Source organism: Penaeus monodon, chromosome 38, assembly GCF_015228065.2.
Source record: "Penaeus monodon isolate SGIC_2016 chromosome 38, NSTDA_Pmon_1, whole genome shotgun sequence".
Taxonomy (NCBI): Eukaryota; Metazoa; Arthropoda; class Malacostraca; order Decapoda; family Penaeidae; genus Penaeus; species Penaeus monodon.
The window spans coordinates 14,741,616-14,763,517 of NC_051423.1; the positions used below are offsets into that span (position 1 = coordinate 14,741,616).

Genomic DNA, 21,902 nt, shown 5'->3' on the forward strand with positions numbered 1-21,902 from the left:
GTTAAACCTAGGCGGCTTGACTGATATTTTTTTCAATGGCCAAGTAAGTATAGGCCATGGTCTAATCATGTTCATGCTACATCCACTACATCTGCTACTACTTCTTTTTCTTTCTTGTTTCTTTCTTTGAAATTGACTATTATAGTTACAGATGTGTTTGAGGATAGTCTTGAGAAGTGCAAAAAATCAACATTTGAATTTTTCATGTATATTTGGCACATAATAAACCATTTAGAACAGATCAAGCCTGAAGCCTGTGTTTTGCCGACCGGTGGTATTCATAGTGGCCCAGGCCCTGCTGCCGTGGGCTCATATCGTCACCCAAGCATGCGCGACCGCTCTTGCCCAATAACAGCATCCCTTGACTTTTCTTCGTAATACTAAGAACCTATGTTGTATTTTCAGTATTATTATTTTTTAAGGTCTCTATTTGCCATATTTTCTGATAATTCAAGACTGTAGGATATTTTTGTTGTTACATAGACTCCATAGTTGATCAATATTCGCTCTATAGTCTTAATAAAATAAGTAGTGTGTGGTATCATAGAGTTGAAACCATAGGTTTTGTTGTATTCTCTTTTGCATTTTTTTCAAGTTATTTTATAAGCTAAACTTTAGTTTAACAGGTTTATATGATCACTTCCATATAGATATAATGTTATGTTCAGTGTTTTTATAAATATGTGATTTTTTTTTCTTTCTTTCTTTCTTTCTTTCTTTCCCTCATTTGTTCGTTCGTTTCTTCTTCTTCCCCGATCCTTTGCTTGACTTGACCATTCTGCACATCTATGTCATACTCTCAACCTCCACCCACTCCCGCAATACTCACAAATACATGTATGTACATGTAGACACACATGTATGCTCATGTACACAAACACACACACACACACACACACACACACACACACACACACACACACACGCACGCGCACACACACACACACACACACACACACACACACACACACACACACACACACACACACACACACACACACACACACACACACACACACACACACATGTATGTGTATATATATGTATATAAAAAAAAACTCATGGCATGGCCATACATGCCCTGTAATACGGGACTTGCGCACCATGGCATGCGTGCATGCCACCCGGCAGATAGTCCAGGCATGCCATGGCATGTACGTAGATGCCACCCGGCAGATAGTCCAGGTATGCCATGGCACGTACATACATGCCCCGGTCGGCAAAGGGTTAAAGCATCCAGAGTTGGGGAGGTCTGTTATACGCAGCAAACTTCCCAGTCAAAAGGCTGGAGATTTGTGAGAAGTCACCAGAATAAGTGACACAGAAATTTCTGACACTGTCATTTTAGAGTTAATCTAGGTCCCCCCCCCCCATTTTTTTTTTTTTCTTCTTCTTCTTCTTCTTCTTCTTTTTAAGAATTTTGGCATTTGTATTTGATTCATAAGCCAAATTTTCTAATCGAGCACATGATTATGTGATTGCACTTTCACTTTAAACTGCATTCTCAATTGTAGGGGGTACAGTTGTCCACATCACCCCCTGGATCATCTCTTATTACTTCGCCTTCCAAGAGACATCCACCACCTTCACCGTTGGATGTAACACCATGCAAGAAAGGTGAGAGAGTGATTGATATTCATTTTCAGATAAAGTGTGATATTATCTGTAGGTATAATACAGAATTATGATTCTATTTAATATATCTAGAATTTGAAATAGCCTCTATAAATACCTCACATCATTACAGTAAGACCATGATGATAAGTGTTTGTAAAGCACTTTTGAGTACATGACTTCTTAATGAATGAATCCTTGAATAACAGGTGTAGAACCTATGGAAGTTGAAACAAAAGGAGAAACAATGATGGATACAGGAAATAGTCCTCATTACCGTAGTGATAACAAGAGACACAGGGTAAGTGCTGTATGTTTCTTTTATTTCTTCTTACTCTTTCATTATCTTGGTCTTTCAGATTATTATTTTTAGATAAGTTTAATTGAACTGTATGCTGGTATGTTTTCATGGAACCTTCACATTTGTTTGATTAAAGTTCTGATTTATTGATTTAACTTTGAAATTAAATTCTATAATTTTAAAGCATTTCCCGGGAATTATTTATATGGTTTTAAACATCATGTGGCTTTTTTTGTACTTTCATTGAAACAGAGTGTGAGCACCACAGAAGTAACAGAAGAACTTGTGTGGGCAACTCTGTCCAATCTTCTTCAGGCCACCTGGCAAGGAGTAGAAAATGCATGTCCACTTACAGTTCAGGTAAGGCATTTTGGAACACAGAAGTTTAAGTTTTGTACATATTTTAAAGAATTCTCTTATAGTTTAGACTATAGAAAACTACATAATATGATAGTTGTGTGTGATCCTTAATTAACATTATAGAAGTTATAATACATAGTATCCAATTATCTAAATAAACTACTCTTGCAGATTACACCAGGTTCAAAACAACCTGAAGTTACATCACAGGTGTTAATGGACGTTACACTGAGACTGTGTTCTGGTGAATTACCAGAGGGTCTTATTGATAGCAACAACTGTTCATCCAACTCTCCAGAGCTCAGTGCCTCTCCTACTGGTAAGAAATGGTGAAGTATCTTACATTTGGAAGAATCGGATATAAATTGCAAAAAAGAGATTAAGAGAGTAACACAGCAATGGTGATAGTTAAATATAATTTCAGTGTTTTCCTTTACATTACAGTAAACCTTTTAAGATATTTCAAGATCCAGACAGAGAGTTTGAACACTATGCAAATAGCTTATCTGAATGAACCCTTGACTGTAAGGACATCCATAAAGATAGAATGGGTCATGTAGGTAGTGTACAAAATCAAACTAGGTTGTGAACTCTGGGTTAGATATATGTAGGGGTTAGATACATGTAGGCTAATATGACAAGAACTTGTCGGTAAGAGAACTATTTCCCCAGATTCTACTATAAAGTTAAGATATATATGAGGATTGTAGAATGGTGGTTTTGATAGGATGACAGTGAAGTGCATCATCATAGAAAAGTCCATCCTAACAATTCATTGGAAATGCTCAGTTATTTTGGCTTCCATACCACATTGCATATGAGGCTGAAGTGCTCAAAGAATGGGAGTTCTAAATGTCAGGCAGAAATTTGTCTAAAGAGAATCTTGACCGTGTTCTTTGTTTTACAGGTAGTAGTAGTAGTTCAGATGTTAGTGCGCTTACAAAACCATTACAGTGTCCTGAAGCTACCGCCCTCACCTACCTCCTACAAACTTACTCTCGAGTAAACAATGAAGAAAAAATTCATCCAAAGGTAAGTGTTTATGTATATCATATGTGATTGGACTGTGTGTGTGTGATTTTGAATGTGACCATGTGTGTGATTATGATTGTAATTGTAAATGTATCGCCTTAATCAAGATGTTTATTTGATTATAACTGTAATTGTGGGAGTGCAATTTTGATTGTTATTGTGTGCCTCATTATGATAGTGACTGTGTGTGATATGATTGTGATTAATTCTTTATGAAATTTTCCTTAGTGATTATGTGTTAGTATAATTTTGATTTTGATTTTGTATAAGATCTTGATTTTGATTTCATGCGAGTGTGATTTTGAATTGATAAAAGGGGTTTTGTGTAAGCATGAATATGATTGAGTGTTTGTGTGATTTTTAATGTTATTGTATGTAACTGTGATTTTGACTGTTTCTTATTGTATGTTTATGTGATTTTTAATTGTGACCTTTTGTATGATTTTAATTGTCAGAGAGGGTGGATTTTATAGTGGCTCTAATGGAGACTGCATGTGTGTGTGTGTGTGTGTGTGTGTGTGTGTGTGTGTGTGAGAGTGAGAGTGAGAGAGAGACCTAAGCTGTACTCTCACATACGTGGTCAAGCTGGGTCTAAGCTCTACATACTATACACGTGTTCACTCGTTTGGTCTTGAATATGATCAGCAAAAAGTTTCACTTCTCAAATCCCCCCTCCTCCTCCTCCTCCATCTATCTTTTTTTTTCTTTTCTTTTCTTTCTTTCTTTTTTTTCTTACATGTTTGCTTGCTTGATCTTCTATAAACATCTTGTATGTAGCAACCAAAAGTTAAAAGAGTATTGTAAATGTATGTAAATGTGTATGTGTACAATGTGCTTGTGAGGGATTTTTTTTCTTTCTTAATAGACATTTGATGTTGTGGTGTTCATGTTTTGTTTCAACATTTTCAGAGAAGCAGCTCTCCACCATTGTCATCATTACTGCAAGATGTTCGTCAGCAGTGTGTTGCACATGTTGCATTGCTTCTCTCAGGTATGTTAATATTAGATAAGGATAGCTGGACTTATTATATCTTTATCACACAACACCAGCTTCACAATGAGAGACCTTTATTGATACCAAAATTGGTATCATCTATGGTTGTATATTTTAGAATACACTCATATGAATCATATGAAGAGGTGGGAAAGCTAGATAGATATTCATAGGTTTGTGTAAAGAAGTTAACAAGCTAGGGGCAAATTCTGATGTTGTATTGATATTATGTAGAATGTATATGAACTTACTGAAGTGATGAGTAACAGCATTTTATATTTTTTCTATCACTTTTAACCTCTTATAGCCATCACGCCTATAGGTGTCTTGAAAAACCAACTCATTATGACAGGTATGGCTAAAAGCGTCATGACTCACTCAGATGAGTCAGGTGGGAAGTGCCGCTGTACACAGTGACCCCCCCCCCCAGTAGATAGGCTAGATGGTTGCCCGTAATCACTGAAACAAGTGACAGAAATTTTTGGCACCATGAGTGTGAGGTTAATTGTTAAGATGATTTCAGATTTTTCTCGCTATGCACTAATTGTCATAGTGGGGTTTATCTGCATACAGTGGATCATTCCACAGTATTATTTTTAGAGGGCAGTCGACTCCGTGCTACACCACCTATTGTTTCCCATGGCAATGCAGTTCATTTCTTGTATGACTTTTGGACTCCATTTATATGTGTGTGCTATTTTATGATGTTTTGGTACTCATGCTAGACAATAGAATGCCTTTATGGCCATTGTAACATATTGTTTTACTGGCAAATACTTCATTATGTTCACTATAAAATGACAGCCTTTGGCTTGATGATCTTTACACCTCTCTGGTTCACCTCATTGGTGTTGATCATCTCCAAGGTGTGTACAGTGGAGAAATCAGTAAAGGTCTTTTTGTCCACCCATTGCAGGCTGAGCATGCCTGTTGGAGTGGCTTGAAACTCCTATTCCTTCCCAAAGAATCCAGCAGCTCTTGAAAGGTCAACCACAGCATCTTGCAAAGCAAGCATATCTGACTTTTCCTGTCCTACATATATCCTGAAGACCTTACAAGCTTCCAAAAGCGACCTCCTTGGTCATGAGGCGAAAGATTGTCAGCAAAATGGAGGAAGCTTATGATTTGGTTGAACCAGTCATGTAGCATGGTCTCTGAGTATTTAGCAGATGTCAGTGCTGCTAATGCTGGGACCTGGTATTCAGAGGCATTAGCAGTTATTATTATTATTTTTTTTCAAAAACGGTATGCTCATGTTTGAGCAGCCGTGGACCTCTCCACTACTCAACTCAATCTTGCGCTTTTCTTTCCACTTCTACCATCGTCAGCCCGCAAATATCTTTGATGTTGTCGCTCAGTCTTGTCTTCGGTTTGCCTCTTCCTCTGTTTCCTATCACCATCCCTGTCAGCACGTTTTTTGTTTTTTTCAGTACTTTTATTTCTCATCACATGACCAATAAACTTTAGTTTCCTTTTGTTCAAGATGTCCAACAGCCGGTCTTTACAATTTATTTTTCTCAGCACTTCATCATTCGTTTTCTTTTCTGTCCAGTTAACCCATTGCCGACAGGTGGCATGTACGCACATCCCATGGCATGGCGGGACCATCTGCCGGGGGCATGTTCGCACATGCCATAGAGTATGTATGGACATGCCATGAGTTTTTTTTTTGTTACAGTCATGGCAAAAGATTATTTTTCTGCCAGTGAAAGTGTGATTAAGTCGGTTTTAACACTCATTTTTACCATGCAACAAACAAAAAAAATGCAACAAACCGACGATTTCAACTCCATGATGCCGCACACTGCTTATTTTATTCAGACTATAGACCGAATAATGATCAACTATGGAGTCTATATAACAACAAAAATACCCTTCAGTCTCGATTTATCAGGAAGTTTGGCAAGTAGAGACTTTTAAAAATAATGAAAACTGAAAATACAACATATCTTCGTAGTATTACGAAGAAACGGCATGGGATGCTGGTATTTGGCACGAGTGGTCGCGCATGCTAGGGCGACGATATAAGCCCCCGGCAGCGAGGCCCCGGCCTCTATGAATGCTACCCATCAGTTATGGGTTAATACATAGTAATCATCTGTAACACCACAGTTCAAAACTATTGATCTTTTTCTTGTCTATCTTCTTCAGCACCCAACACTCAGAACCATATGACGCAGTTGGGAAAACCAATGAGTTCAATAACCTTAGCTTTGTCTGTAAGGTAATGCTTCGGTCTTTCCAGATGTTATTGAGAGCAACTGTGGCGTTTTTGGCAATGGCAATTCTTCTTTTTATCTCCGGTGAATCATCATATGTATTAGTAAAAACCGCTCCAAGATAAGTGAACTCTTTCACATTTTCCACAACCACTCCATTGATTGTAACATGTTCATCATCTTGCATTTGGTTTCCCTGTGCAGGTATGGAGAATCCTTGGCAAACTGGTTTGCCTCTTCCATGATGTCAGATACTAGCTTGTCAGTGAAAAAGCACTGTTAGATATCATCGATGTAGTCCTCCTTGATCCCAGGAACTCCCAAAAATCTTGGAATATTCTCTCTGTGCTTTCAAACAATGCCCACTTTCCCAGGAAAGAGACCTGTAGGTCAACAAGGCTAACCAAATTCCATTGATGTATCATTCTGTGACATATAAAAAAATCAGTGTCTTCTTCCTCTAAAGTTACTACAGGTATCAAGCCCATGCCTCTCTGGCACAAATTTATCTTCCGATTCGTGTAAGCCAGAGTATAGGCACCAGGACTCAAACTGTACCTGTTTCCTATGAAGTCAAGAGAGTGGGCTCAGTGACATGGTTGCGGCTGGGGTAGGAGCAAAGAACGTCAGAGCTTCTTTGGGTCATCTTCAAAAAAGTGTTGCTTCGTTAAAGTGTAGAGTGGCACTGGTAAACAGTCATTGAGGTCCCCCACTTTTATAATATATTCCAGCCAATTAGATCCTACCACTAAGGGTCATATAATCACTGGTGATGCAGAAAGACCTGACATACAGTTATGTCTAATACTCACTCTGATAATGAGATAGGAATTACTTACAATGACATCTGATGGCTAATTTTCAAGTATTATATATATATATATATATATATATATATATATATATATATATATATATATATATATATATATATATATATATATATATATTAAAATATATATATATATAACATTATATAATGTATGTATGTATAATTATGTATATATATATATATATATATTATATATATATATATATATATATATATTTATATATTTATATATTTTTATATTTTTATATTTATATATTTATATATTTATATTTTATATATTTATATATATATATATATATATATATATATATATATATATATATATATATATATATATATATGTCATATGATAACTAGATAGCAATATAAGGCAACACTGTAAGCTGATAGACTTATACTTATATTGCCTTTTATGAGGTATGATCATTCAGGCAAAAAGCTTGCCATTTGTAGATTAGGAGTTAAGCCTAAGTGATCATTATGTACCCAAAGTGGTAATAAAATAGAAATTACCTCTGATTTATCTTGTTCAGTCCTATTCCATGGAAGGAATTCCTCTAACACTGAAAGAGCCTCTCTCTCTATTTCTTGCAGGAAACTTAACATCAACTGACCTCCCAGTAGTGTCACTCCTCCTCTATCCATTACTGACTGAGGGTCTACCTCGAGGGTTCCTGTGTCACCTTATAAATCACACCCACAAGACCCAGCCTCTCTTTGTTAAGGTAAGTGATCTGCTCAAGTTTCAATATCATCCATTATTTTGTATGTTTTATTTTTTGTAAAATGCACTTTTTTGACCCTTGATGTGTGCTAGGAAAAAAAGATGTGGTAATAGGGGAAAGAGCCCATCTGACTTGTTACCCGTAGATGGCTGCAGAAAAATTAACCCATTCCTGATGGGTGGCATGTACGCACATGCCATGGCATGGCGAGACTATCTGCAAGGGGCATGTATGTACATGCCATGGTGTATGTATGGAGATGCCATGAGTTATTTTTTGTTACAATCATGGCAAAATATTATTTTTCTGCCTGTGAAAGTGTGATTAAGTCTTTTTAACACTCTTATTTTTACTATACAAAAAAAAAAAAAAAAAAAAGCAACAAACTGACGATTTCAACTCCATGATGCCGCACACTGCTTATTTTATTCAGACTATAGACTAAATAATGATCAACTATGGAGTCGATATAACAACAAAAATACATTCAGTCTCTATTTATCAGGAAGTTTGGCAAGTAGAGACTTTAAAAAATAATGAAAACTGAAAATACAACATATCTTCGTAGTATTACGAAGAAACAGTATGGGATGCTGGTATTTGGCATGAATGGTCGTGCATGCTAGGGCGACGATATAAGCCCCCGGCAGCGGGGCCCGGGCCACTATTAATACTACCCGTTGGGAAAGGGTTAATCACAAGGAGTCAGGCACTAGGCCTGCCTTACCTACCTATTTACTCAATTCCTTGAATTTTCTGTAATTTTTTGAGTTTCTGTATTCATTATTAATATTTTTAATAACAATTATGTTTATAATGATAATGATATTGACAATAATAAAGATGGTTGAGATTTTTTTTTTTTTTTACTCGAGGAGTGGATGAACAGGTGAGATCCTAGGTTACTAAAGGGGCAATCACACTAGTCTTTTCTGTCCAGGGATCTCTTTACAAAGCAGGATGCATCCACAGCTGTGAAGGAACTGAGATGATGATGCCTAAACAAAAACTGTAATATAATTACTATGAAGCTTAATACTTTATTGTTTAAACAGTGATTATTATATTATATTAAGTGTAATTGTACTTTAGAAATATGTAATGTCTATTACAACTAACAATGGTATCTCACTAAAATTCAAACACACACCCACTTCAACACACTTAGGATGTGGAGCTCACTTCAGACAGTATTTATACCCTGGTGAACAAAGTAAGACCCAGAGAACAATTATGGAATACCATCCACAAATATCAAGATAGCTGAAAGATAGAAATAACATTAATGAATGAAATCAACAAGAAACTTGCTTTGCACAAGGTGTCACAATCAAGAATTAGTAATATTAATGCAATCACATGATTAGTATTTGCTTCCTCCCAACTTCAGTTTTAATCAGGCCATAATTACATATCTCCTACTTAACTGATTACACTAATAGCAGTATATGCTATTGGAAAGACTATTGTTGGATTTTCTTTTTCCATTAAAATATATATAGGGTATCAGGGTAGTTGGCAGGTTGGTATGATGCATTATACTTAATGAAGTGGATGGATTAGCATTTCTTAGTTTAATGCCTTCCTTCTTGAAATGTTTCAATGGGTGTTTGATAATATTCATAGAATCCATAAGTATCTAAGATGTGTAGTTCATTCAGGAGGTTACTGTAGACATTTTTGTCTTCTCTGGACTGATGTTTCTCTGTGACCAATCTGGCCATGTAGCTGATGGACATATAGTTTGGCTATCCGGGAATCCTCATACAGAGAAGTCTAGTGTGAACATGCCTAAATGCTCGTGAGGTCATCTTTGCATAAACCATATTAATAAAGCAAAACCAATATATGTGTTTTGATCTTAATTTAAAATATTAATCAGTAATGCAGGTACTTTTATACCAGCTAGATTATACAGTACTTTTATTGTTGCCCCCTCTTTTTACAGGTTTTCAGCCCCCTCCTACAGGGTCTTAGCACAGCCATGAGAAGTTGTAGTGTAACATCATCCACATACATTAGAGTCCTCGAGTCCTTAGTTTTACTGACAGACATCAAGATTAATTCTTCTAGGCCAATCTGCAGCCTTATGGTGTCAATGGTGTGTGCACAGTATATTATTTGAATATATTGTTTAAGATTTCAATTTTTTTCCAAAAGGATGATATAGAGCTGTAGAAACTGAATCAATGTTTTATCTCAGTATTTTATTTGCAGTGAAGTTTTTTTTGAGATTGTGATCACACACAATATATTCTTGATGATAGTCATTCACTTTCTTCTTCTTGCGATAAAAGAGCAACTGGCTTCCAAAGAGTGAGTCACAGTCTGCAGGGCGGGAGTCCATCTCAACCACCCTGCTGGGCCCATTTTTGGAACTCTCTCTCTTTGCTGAAGATGACCCAAGAGTGGTGGACAAGTTCATCAAGCATCAGGGAAATAGCAGGACAGTTCCTGATGGCCTTCTGGATCTGGCAAGAGAATTAGATCTCATGCGTACTGTAAGTCGCTCCAAGGGATCATTTTGCTTGCATCCTGTCCTTCATTTTAATCTTTTCCGTTCTTTTTCTCTTCATTTGCACTTTGTTTTAAATCTCTCATCCCACTTTCTTTTCTTTTATTATCTATCTATCTTCTTTATTCACTCACCTTTCCTTTGTCTACCTCATCTGTTGTGACTCTCATATATAATTGGCAATTGATAGGAAAAGTATCCTTTCACTTGAAGGTATAATAAAGTCCATGGCTGTAGAGTTGATCTTCTGAACGCTAAGAGCTAATTGTAATCATTTGTTCCCAACAGACCATTCTTCACAAGCTCTTCTACAGTATCTTAGTGAATGCCACTTCCCGTGAGCCAGTACTTGCTTACATAGCCAGAATTATCCGAGCCAATGAGAAGAGAGCACAGATCCATGTGAAGGAGCAGATGGTTGCTGGAGATGGCCCAACAATTAACCTACTCTCAGTTCTCCAGCAGCTTTGCTTCAGGGTAAGAGAGTATATGTAATAGGATAAGTGATGTCTATATACATGATCTTTTATCATCATCACTTTTGTGTGTGGATATATCAATATCTCCCTCTTAACAGCTTTTAATGTTGTGTCATTACTGTTTTTATATTTATTTATTTATTTATTTATTTTTTCAGGTTAACCTTGAAAAGGTAGACCCATATTACCCCTTTCATCCAGACTCTCTGGTTGATGTCTCCAAAGATTCCCGCCTCATGATGACACAGGATGAAGTTGATGAATGGGTGAAAAAGCTACGTAAGTTGGCCAGGTCTCATTTTCAATAATTTTATGAGTGTTGCTGAATGAAGCTTTATTTCTGGTCTGCACTAAAATTTTATAATAGATAAGATACACACACACACACACACACACACACACACACACACACACACACACACACACACACACACACACACACACACACACACACACACACACACACACACACACACACACACACACACACACACACACATGCATTCACACACGCACGCATTCGCGCACCCACATTCATGTGCACGCATTCACACACACACATGCATTCACACACGCACGCATTTGCGCACCCACATTCACGTGCACACATTCACACGCACACATTCACACGCACACATTCAAAACACACACACACACACACACACACACACACACACACACACTCACACTCACACTCACACTCACTCTCACTCTCACTCTCACTCTCACTCTCACTCTCACTCTCACTCTCACTCTCACACACACACACACACACACACACACACTCACTCACTCACTCACTCCACTCACACACTCACACACCACACACACACACACACACACACACACACACACACACACACAACACCACACACACACACACATGCATACACACCACACATTCACACACACCACACATTCACACACACCACACATTCACACACACCACACATTCACACACACCACACATTCACACACACCACACACACCACACATTCACACACACCACACATTCACACACACCACACATTCACACACACCACACATTCACACACACCACACACACACACACACACACACACACACACACATGCATTCACACACACACGCATTTGTGCATCCACATTCACGTGCACACATTCACACGCACACACATGCATTCACACACGCACGCATTTGTGCGCCCACATTCATGTGCACTCATTCACACGCACACATTCATGAGCACACTTTCACACACACATTCACACACACACATGCATACACACCACACATTCACACACACCACACATTCACACACACCACACATTCACACACCACACATTTTTTTTTTTTTTTTTTTTTTAACTTCGACCTCCTATTTGTTTCAAACGAGTCTCTGTGTTGTGAAATATATATGCAATAATATTTCACAGAACAGTCCACTGGCCCTGTCCTCGCCAATGGCTGTGGTCGACATCCAACTTATTTTAGGGAGATGTATTTTAACCTTTATTACTTTTGTTTATGATTACATATTTCTCTCTATTCTACTATTTACAACAGTTTCCTCTATATCTAAATCCTTGAGACTAGTGTACATTGCCGGTTTGTTCCTTGTTCCTCGTAGACAGAGCAGTGAAGACCGTAGTAGTGAGAAGGCCAATCGACACCTCATCCATGCAACGACGGCGCTCTTCTGTTGCTGCCTTTTCTCTGCAAGTTGTTGTGCAAGGGATGAGTAGAATATCGTCGCTCTCGGTGACATTCCCCCAGAAGTCGTGAATACAAGAGGTGTGAAAGTACCTTGCTCGACTTCTTGGACGCGTTCGCCATACTCCCTCATTTTGTTGTTCTCATGCTTAGTGTGAGCAGAGAGGAGTTCCTGGGATCGGTTGCTCGTGGCCATAGGGTTGAAGATTCGTATGTGGAAGAAGGCCCGTTGCCCTCGTACCCAGAAACTGTTGGCACTGATGTCTAATCTGGCGTCATCTGCAGTGTTGGCGGATTGGAGTGAGAAGTTGCGCCCTTCTGTGGGGATGAGGGGAGGTTCGATCCTCACGTCGCGGCACACCTCGCCAAGCATTTGTGCAGTCACGTCCCTCACCTCGTCGTGGCGCATGCAAATAAAGCCTCCCGTCTTGCACGTCATGGCATGGTTGGGGTCGAAAGCCGAACCACATGTGCAGTGCTGGTGAAGGTCCTCTATTGTCCAACCATATCTCAGGGCAAGTGCGTCCACAAACTCCTGTTTGTTTAAACTAAACCCTTTGACTTTGATGGGGAGACTGGTCAACCAGTTAGAAGCGCCGGTTTCGCGTGCCATACTCATTCTTCTTTTCATATCCTCAGTAATTATAGAGGTTAGTTCTTGAAGTTGTGCCCTCTGCTTTGTTTCTCTATTTTTTGTAATTTCCATTTTGATTGTTTTTTGTTGTGTTGTATCAGGCTGTATATATGTTTCTTGCGTTATTATGGCCTGAGTTAGGCTGGCTGAGAGCTTGACAGAGTTTTGGAACTCCATGTCCGCTATTTTACACGGGTTTGTTATGCCGAGTCCCCCAAGCTTTGGCGGAAGTTCGAGTATGGCTCTCTCGTTGGCAGTGGGATTTCTTCCACCTGATAGTGCTGGGATCAGGTGCTTTACAATTACTTCCTCAAGTGGTGAAAATAAAGGCTCGATGTTAAGTATAGTTCGCATTAAGAAGTTCCACTTGTGTTTGATACCGAAGGTGAAGGCGGTATATGCCGAGTGCGGTTCCTTCTTTGTGATTTCTGCCAGCTCTATCACTTCCCTTCTCCATTCATCCACTTGCCTTGTTATGTATTCTTCCCTGGCTGCTGTTGTGCCAAGAACTGCCCCAAGGTGTTTTTCACCGCCGGCCTTTATAATCACATTTGTTTCTCGGAAGGCTTCTCTGGCTTGTCCGAGATATTCCAGTTTTACAATTAAAACCGATTTGGCGGCGTTCGGAAAATATCCTTGTGGAGGGCCATGTGTCTCAATGAGATTCCACCACTTCCTTATGTTCTCAATTTTCCCTGCTCCGGTCAGGTCATCGGCATAGGCAACTTGCTTTATATCTGTTGTTGTGTGGTCAATTATTGTTTGTAGCCTGAGGAGACCGATGGCGTACATCGCCATGGCAACGGGGTCACCTTGTGTTGTGCCCTCGGCTGAAGCTATCATCTCATAAGTATTTGTTCTATTGTCGACTATGTGGAGCTCTGCTGGGTTGTTGTAGGTGTTCTTAATGTATTGTGCGAGGCTTGGGCATTTGACCTCTATATTGTGGATTGTTGCCTTCCGGTTGATGTTGTTGAAGGCATTTGTAGCATCCACCATGAGTACGGCCTGACAATCCGGTTCTTCATAGATGTTTCTCATGGCGTGGATTGCTGCCTCACACCCTGCCTGTTGACCTGCACACACCTGTAAATTTCCCACGGCTTGTCTAACGTCGTCTCCGACAACGTTCATGATTGCCTTGCTGCTGATTCGTCGCAAGACTTCTCCAATGCCAATGGGGCGGCATCCGGGCTTCTTGTAGAGGGCAATTAAACGACAAGCTGTGAGGGCATCCAGGTTGTTGCAGTTTTCTGTTGCAAGTTTTCTAGCAAGAGATGCAATGGCTTTGTAAAGGTCATTTGCAGCTGACCCAAACTTGCTGCTGCTCAGGATGGTTTTCCATGCCTTTGCGTCGAGTCCAGAAGGTCCAGCTGCACCATGTGTATGCAATGCATGTGTTCTTATCTTTTCGCCGGTAATTCGCTCAAAGATCTCTGGAGGTGGGGGATTATACTCTCCACGAAACATCGTTCCTGCCGCCGCTTCCTTTGCAGGCGGGTGCTTTTCATTGAGCAAGCGACGGGTATTTTCATTTAAGGGTAATGTCCCTGTTGTTTCATTTGATGTTAGGACCCTTATTGCCTTTGTCACTTTGCCTTGTTTCATTAGACTGGCAAATTTCCTTGATTTGTCCATCTCTTTTCTTGTTGCAATTGTTTTTCTTTGTCTTTCCTGTAGGTTTTTTGCCTCTTTCAGGAGTCCAGTAACATCTACTTTCCATCGCTCCATCCTCCTTTTCATAGCCTTTACATCATCTGCGGTCTTGGATTTTGTATGTGTTCTTTGGCATATGAGATGAGGTAGAATAGCGATTGTTTTTAGAGCAATCGGTTGGAGGAAGCTGCCGTTTGTGTACTCTTTAATTAAGAATTCGACTTCCTTAATTAAGTCTTTCGTTGCGTTGCATTTTGGAATGTCGAATAGATTGCTTGGGGAGAAAGTAACTATTTTCTTGTATATGTTTTCCGTTAGCATTGTTGCATCTTCAATTGACATATTTCGCCAGTATCGGGTCGGAGAAGAGTCTCCTTCCACCTGAGTGATTACCGGTTGTTGAGATTCGTGCCCTGTATTATTCATTTGAGATCCTACTATGCTATCTGTCTCTGCTTCTGTTCGCACTCTGGCTGGTTGGGATCTGTTTTGGCATTGTTGCCCAGCTCTGCACGATGTGCAATATCTTCCACTTCTTGTACATATGCAATTGGAGCAGTTTCGTGTAGTACAAGCACAGCAATGGGCTACAGTGGCCATTTTTGATAATTGGTTGAGGTGAGCGATGCTGTAAGTAGGCGCACTAGGGGTGGGGGGGTGAGATAACTCGGCTGTTCGGTGTTTTAGGAGGGGGTGTATGGCATACTCTGGGAGGCGGTCAGGTCCTTATCAGTGATTCCTCAAACGTCCGCTCGCGCACGCGCTAGTTCAAGTCAGGGCGTGTGTCTCTAATAGTATATTTTCAGTAGTATTTAGTGTGTGGAGAGAGATTATAAGGTATAAACCTTATTTAGCTATAGTGCGTATGTTTATACACCAGCTATTAAAAAATAGAGACTATAGGATGCGTTGTGTCGCAAATATAGCTAAGTAATACGGAGCTACTGCGACGTACGTGCGCCCTCCCTCTCTGTCTCTCTCTCTCTCTCACACCACACATTCACACACACATTCACACACACACACACACATTCACACACACACATTCACACACACACACATTCACGCAGACACACACACACACACACAACGCACACGACACACACACACACACACACACACGCACTGCAGACACACACCACACAACACATCACACACACACACACCACGCAGACACACACACACAACACACACGCAGACACACACGCAAACACCAACACCACGCAGACACACCACACACACACACGACACACACACGAGACACACACCACACACACACACGCAGACACACACACACACACGCAGACACACACACCACCACGCAGACACACACACACACACGCAGACACATACACACACGCAGACTCACACACGCAGACACACACACACACACACACACACAGACTCACACACACACACAGACTCACACACACACACATACAGTGCACACACACATTCACACACACACACACACATTCACACACACACACACATTCGTGCTCGCGCACATGCTAGTTCAAGTCAGGGCGTGTGTCTCTAATAGTATATTTTCAGTAGTATTTAGTGTGTGGAGAGAGATTATAAGGTATAAACCTTATTTAGCTATAGTGCGTATGTTTATACACCAGCTATTAAAAAATAGAGACTATAGGATGCGTTGTGTCGCAAATATAGCTAAGTAATACGGAGGTACTGCGACGTACGTGCGCCCTCCCTCTCTGTCTCTCTCTCTCTCTCACACCACACATTCACACACACACACATTCACACACACACACATTCACACACACACACATTCACACACACACACACATTCACAACACACACACACATTCACTTACACACACATTCACTTACACACACATTCACTTACACACACATTCACTTACGCACACGTATTCACACACACACACACATTCACACACTGTATGCACACATGCATTTGCAAATGTGGCACCCACACAAACACACGCACGCGCAGACACACACGCGCACACACACGTGCAGACACACACGCGCAGACACACACGCGCAGACACACACGCAGGCACGCACACACACGCAGACACACACACACACGAACACACACACACACACCAGACACACACACACACGCAGACACACACACACACGCAGACACACACACACACACCAGACACACACACACACGCAGACACACACACACATGCAGACACACACACACGCAGACACACACACACGCAGACACACACACACACTCACACGCAGACACACAAACACACGCAGACACACACACACACGCAGACTCACACACACAGACACAACACACTCACAACACACACACACACTCACTCACTCACTCACTCACTCACCACACACACACACACACACACACACACACACACACACACACACACACACACACACACACACACACAGTCATTGCAATACATGCTGCAAAAATCATTCACAATGCATCTACAAAGATCTTGTCAGACCTGTTAAAACAAATAATTGTCAATATTGGTTGAAGGCGAGGAGTAAAATCAGTAGGAGAGGAAGAGCAAGGGTAGCAGCATTGGAAGGCATGGTGAGGGGAGGAGTAAAGGAAGAAGAAGAATGAGGTGAGGAGAAGTGGTGGAGTCACGAAGTGAGGGAGGAGGAGTGGTGGAGTCATGAAGTGAGAGAGGAGGATTGGTGGAGTCACGAAGTGAGGGAGGAGAAGCTGAGGAAAGTGATTGTTGATCAGTGTCTAAAGAGTCTGAATTAGTTCTACTACTACATAGACCTCAGTCACTGGGTGGTTTGTTGTGAGACATACGCTTTAAATGAAAAGTAATAAAAGTAGTTTATGTGAGTGAATCTGAGTGAACATTGTGTGAGTGGTGAGTGTGAGACACTGGCTGAGGGGAGATCTCATTTTCAATGAAGGGAGGAATACAGGTACTCATGAGAACAAGAGGTAATCAGACACTTCACTTCACAGGATTTCCTAAACAAATGAAAACAGAAAGGATAAAAGGACTCACCTTAAGGTATTGGCAGGGAAGTGATGAATAATGTTGCAGGTGTCAGGCGACTGAAGCAAGTGTTAAAGACTAAAGTAAGTGTTCAGGTACTGCAAAAGTACTGGGAGAGGGACAACTTCAATTCAACACTCGTTTTGGTAGTTAGATCTTTGGTTGAATCTTCAGAAGGCTTATAAGCTACAGCAAGGAAGACTGGCTTCATGTTGGATTGGGTGTGAAATTGAAGTTGTCACAGATTCTACATTTTATTATAGTAGGATTTTGGTATAGAGGACAGGCATAGCAGAGGTGCTCAGGGATGAGTGGAGCATTTTGCCATACCTGCAGTGGAGAGTGGTCCATGTCGACTACTCAGAAATTGCTGTAATCAAACATCAGTGGAAAATGTGAAAGAATTTGAATAAACACAAATGTAGATATGTATATGAAGTCTCTTTCCGCTGTCAAAAACTTGCTACACATTCCTATGACTTCGCCCCTATTTATGGGGGCGGAGTCATATATAAACATCTACACCTCGCATGCGGAGCTCCTCTGCCTGGTTTGAAACTGAAAGAAAATGGGATGTTCAAGTTTGATGCCACACTGTATAATGAATTTTTCAGTAACAATGAGAATGTTAATGAGGATATTATTACACTTTTAGTGCTAGACTAAATGTATTTGCATATCTCTGTGCATTTATATATATATATCATCATCATCAATAACGGTATGCTCATGTCTGAGCAGCCTTGGACCTCTCCACCATCCTTCGCCACTAAACTCGATCTTACGCTTTTCTTTCCACTTGTACCATCGACAGCCCGCAAATATCTTTGATATTGTCGCTCAGTCTTGTCTTTGGTTTGCCTTTCCTCTTTTTTCCCTATCACCATCCCTGTCAGCAAGTTTTTCTCAATACTTTTACTTCTCATTACATGACCAATAAACTTTAATTTCCTCCTGTTCAAGATGTCCAACAGCCGGTCTTTACAATTTATTTTTCTCAGCACTTCATCATTCGTCTTCTTCTCTGTCTAGCTAATATTTATAACTCTCTCCAAGATACTTTAGACACAATCCCTAACAGAGATGTAAAAGTAATCATGGGAGACCTCAACACCAAAGTAGGAAAAAATTATCTAAAAAATGACACCTGTGGAAAATTCGGCCTTGGAGATATAAATGAAAGAGGTAAAGATTTTATTGAATTCTGTAGTACAAATAATCTAGTTATAGCCAATACATTGTTCCAACACCACCCAAGACACTTGTACACGTGGTTTTCACCAGACAAAAGAACACGCAACCAAATTGACTACATTGTGCTGAACCAAAAATGGAAAAGATGCATAAAAAATGCCAAGACAAGACCTGGTGCCGACTGCAAAAGTGACCACCAACTACTAACTATCGACTTTAAAATAAAGACTCAAAAAGATGGAGCGTCCAACACCACCTCTAAAGCTCGACTACAAAACTCTTGATAACAGTTACAGAATTACAGTGTCAAACAAATTTGAAATACTCAATCAATGTGAAGATGATAAAACACCAAATGAGTTGTGGGAAGAAGGAAAAGAACTCCTGCTGAGCACTGCTTAAGAAACTATCGCCAAAAAGAAAAAGACAAATTCCCCCTGGATATCTGAAAAAACACTAAGTGAAATTGAAACAAGAAGATGCCTAAAATCAAAGGGTATCAATAATCCAGTTGAAAAAGTAATTTACAAAAAACAAAATACCAAAAATTCAAAGATTATTGCGACAAGATAAGGAAAAATATTTAAATGAACATTGCCAGAGAATTGAAAACTGTTCTATCAATAAGAAAACTAAAGAACTCTACCAAGGAGTACGAAACATCACACGAAAATTTAAACCTACAATGGACACTATCAAAACTGAAGATGGACTTGTTTTATGTGATGGAAAAGAAGTCAAAGATAGATGGAATCAATATTGTTCCAAACTATACAAAAAGAATAAAGATCTAACAACAACATTAATTAGACTCGATGACAACAAAGATGAACCACCGCCACTGCTAGACGAAGTTATAAAAGCCATAAAAGAAGTAAAGAATAACAAGAGCCCCGGAATAGATGAAATAACAGCAGAACTAATTAAGAATGCTGGCGAAAGTGAATACTTCTTCTACAAACTCTGTACAAAAATATGGAATGAAAGAAAATGGCCAGAAGACTGGGTAAAATCAGTCTTTACTCCCATACCTAAAAAAGGTGACGCACTCCAATACAACAATAATAGGACAATTGCATTAATAAGTCACAGCAGCAAAATTTTGTTGAAAATTATTGCTGAAAGAATGAAGTTGAAGTTAACGAGAGGAAATTGCAGACGAACAAGCAGGTTTTCGCCCTGGAAAAGGTACCGGAAACCAGATTCTAAATTTAAAATTGATCATAGAGAAAAACAGAGAACATCAAAAAGACCTATACCTGTGTTTCATTGATTATGTGAAAGCTTTTGATACTGTTGATCACGATATCCTCTGGAATAACATGAACGATATGAAGTTTCCAAAACACATCATCCAACTAATAAAAGCCATGTATGACCAACAACAAGCATCTGTAAGAACCACTTATGGGTTAACAGAATGGTTCGAAGTCAAACAAGGAGTACGACAGGGTTGCATTCTGTCTCCACACCTCTTTAATATATATTCTGAAACAATTATGAGAGGTGCTCTAGAGAATTTTGAAGGAACTGTGGATGTTGGAGGATACAAAATATCAAATCTGAGGTACGCCGATGATATAGTTTTGATTGCCAGCAGTATCAATGAACTACAACAACTACTAGATAAAGTTAGAGAAGCAAGCGAAAAGGTTGGCTTGTTTCTTAATGCCAAGAAAATTAAGATCATGAAGATTCAAAGATAACCGGCAATGAACAATGCTGAACATGTTACAATCAATGGAATGATTGTGGAAAATGTGAAAGAGTTCACTTATCTTGGAGCTGTTTTAACTAATACATATGATGATTCACCGGAGATAAAAAGAATTGCCATTGCCAAAAATGCCACAATTGCTCTCAATAACATCTGGAAAGACCGAAGCATTACCTTACGGACAAAGCTGAGGTTATTGAACTCATTAGTTTTCCCAATTGCATCATATGGTTCTGAGTGTTGGGTGCTGAAGTAGATAGACAAGAAAAAGATCAATAGTTTTGAAATGTGGTGATACAGACGAGTACTGCGTATTAGCTGGACAGAGAAGAAGACGAATGATGAAGTGCTGAGAAAAATAGATTGTAAAGACCGGCTGTTGGACATCTTGAACAGGAGGAAATTAAAGTTTATTGGTCATGTGATGAGAAGTAAAAGTATTAAGAAAGACTTGCTGACAGGGATGGTGATAGGAAACAGAGGAAGAGGCAAACCGAAGACAAGACTGAGCGACAATATCAAAGATATTTGCGGGCTGTCGATGATACAAGTGGAAAGAAAAGCGTAAGATCGAGTTTAGTGGCGAAGGATGGTGGAGAGGTCCACGGCTGCTCAAACATGAGCATACCGTTATTGATGATGATATATATATATATATATATATATATATATATATATATATATATATATATATATATATATATATATATATATATAATGTGTGTGTGTGTGTACATATGTGTGTTTTCTTTTCAATTTCCATTTATTATGGGGATATAATGTGATATAACATAAGATATTCTACATCTGTGACCATAATGTGATCCAAAGAAATATATCTCAATATGGAAAATGGAAAAGCATAACATTTCCCTAGATCATCATGCTCTAGCAGCAAAATATTTATCTTGAAAATCTACACTACTATCATAATAAAAG

The 21,902-nt window shown here is 39.5% G+C and overlaps 1 protein-coding gene across 1 annotated transcript in view; it reads left to right on the forward strand.

The window, feature by feature from the left end:
- The window catches only part of LOC119596980 (ubiquitin conjugation factor E4 B-like), a 51,279-nt gene that overhangs the window by 2,881 nt on the left and 26,496 nt on the right, over window positions 1–21,902 (forward strand). The window contains 11 exon segments of the mRNA XM_037946388.1: window positions 1,515–1,617; window positions 1,824–1,915; window positions 2,168–2,275; window positions 2,447–2,594; window positions 3,183–3,307; window positions 4,217–4,298; window positions 7,947–8,077; window positions 10,026–10,178; window positions 10,375–10,578; window positions 10,881–11,069; window positions 11,230–11,350. Of these exon segments, the coding sequence (XP_037802316.1) occupies window positions 1,515–1,617; window positions 1,824–1,915; window positions 2,168–2,275; window positions 2,447–2,594; window positions 3,183–3,307; window positions 4,217–4,298; window positions 7,947–8,077; window positions 10,026–10,178; window positions 10,375–10,578; window positions 10,881–11,069; window positions 11,230–11,350 (1,456 nt within the window).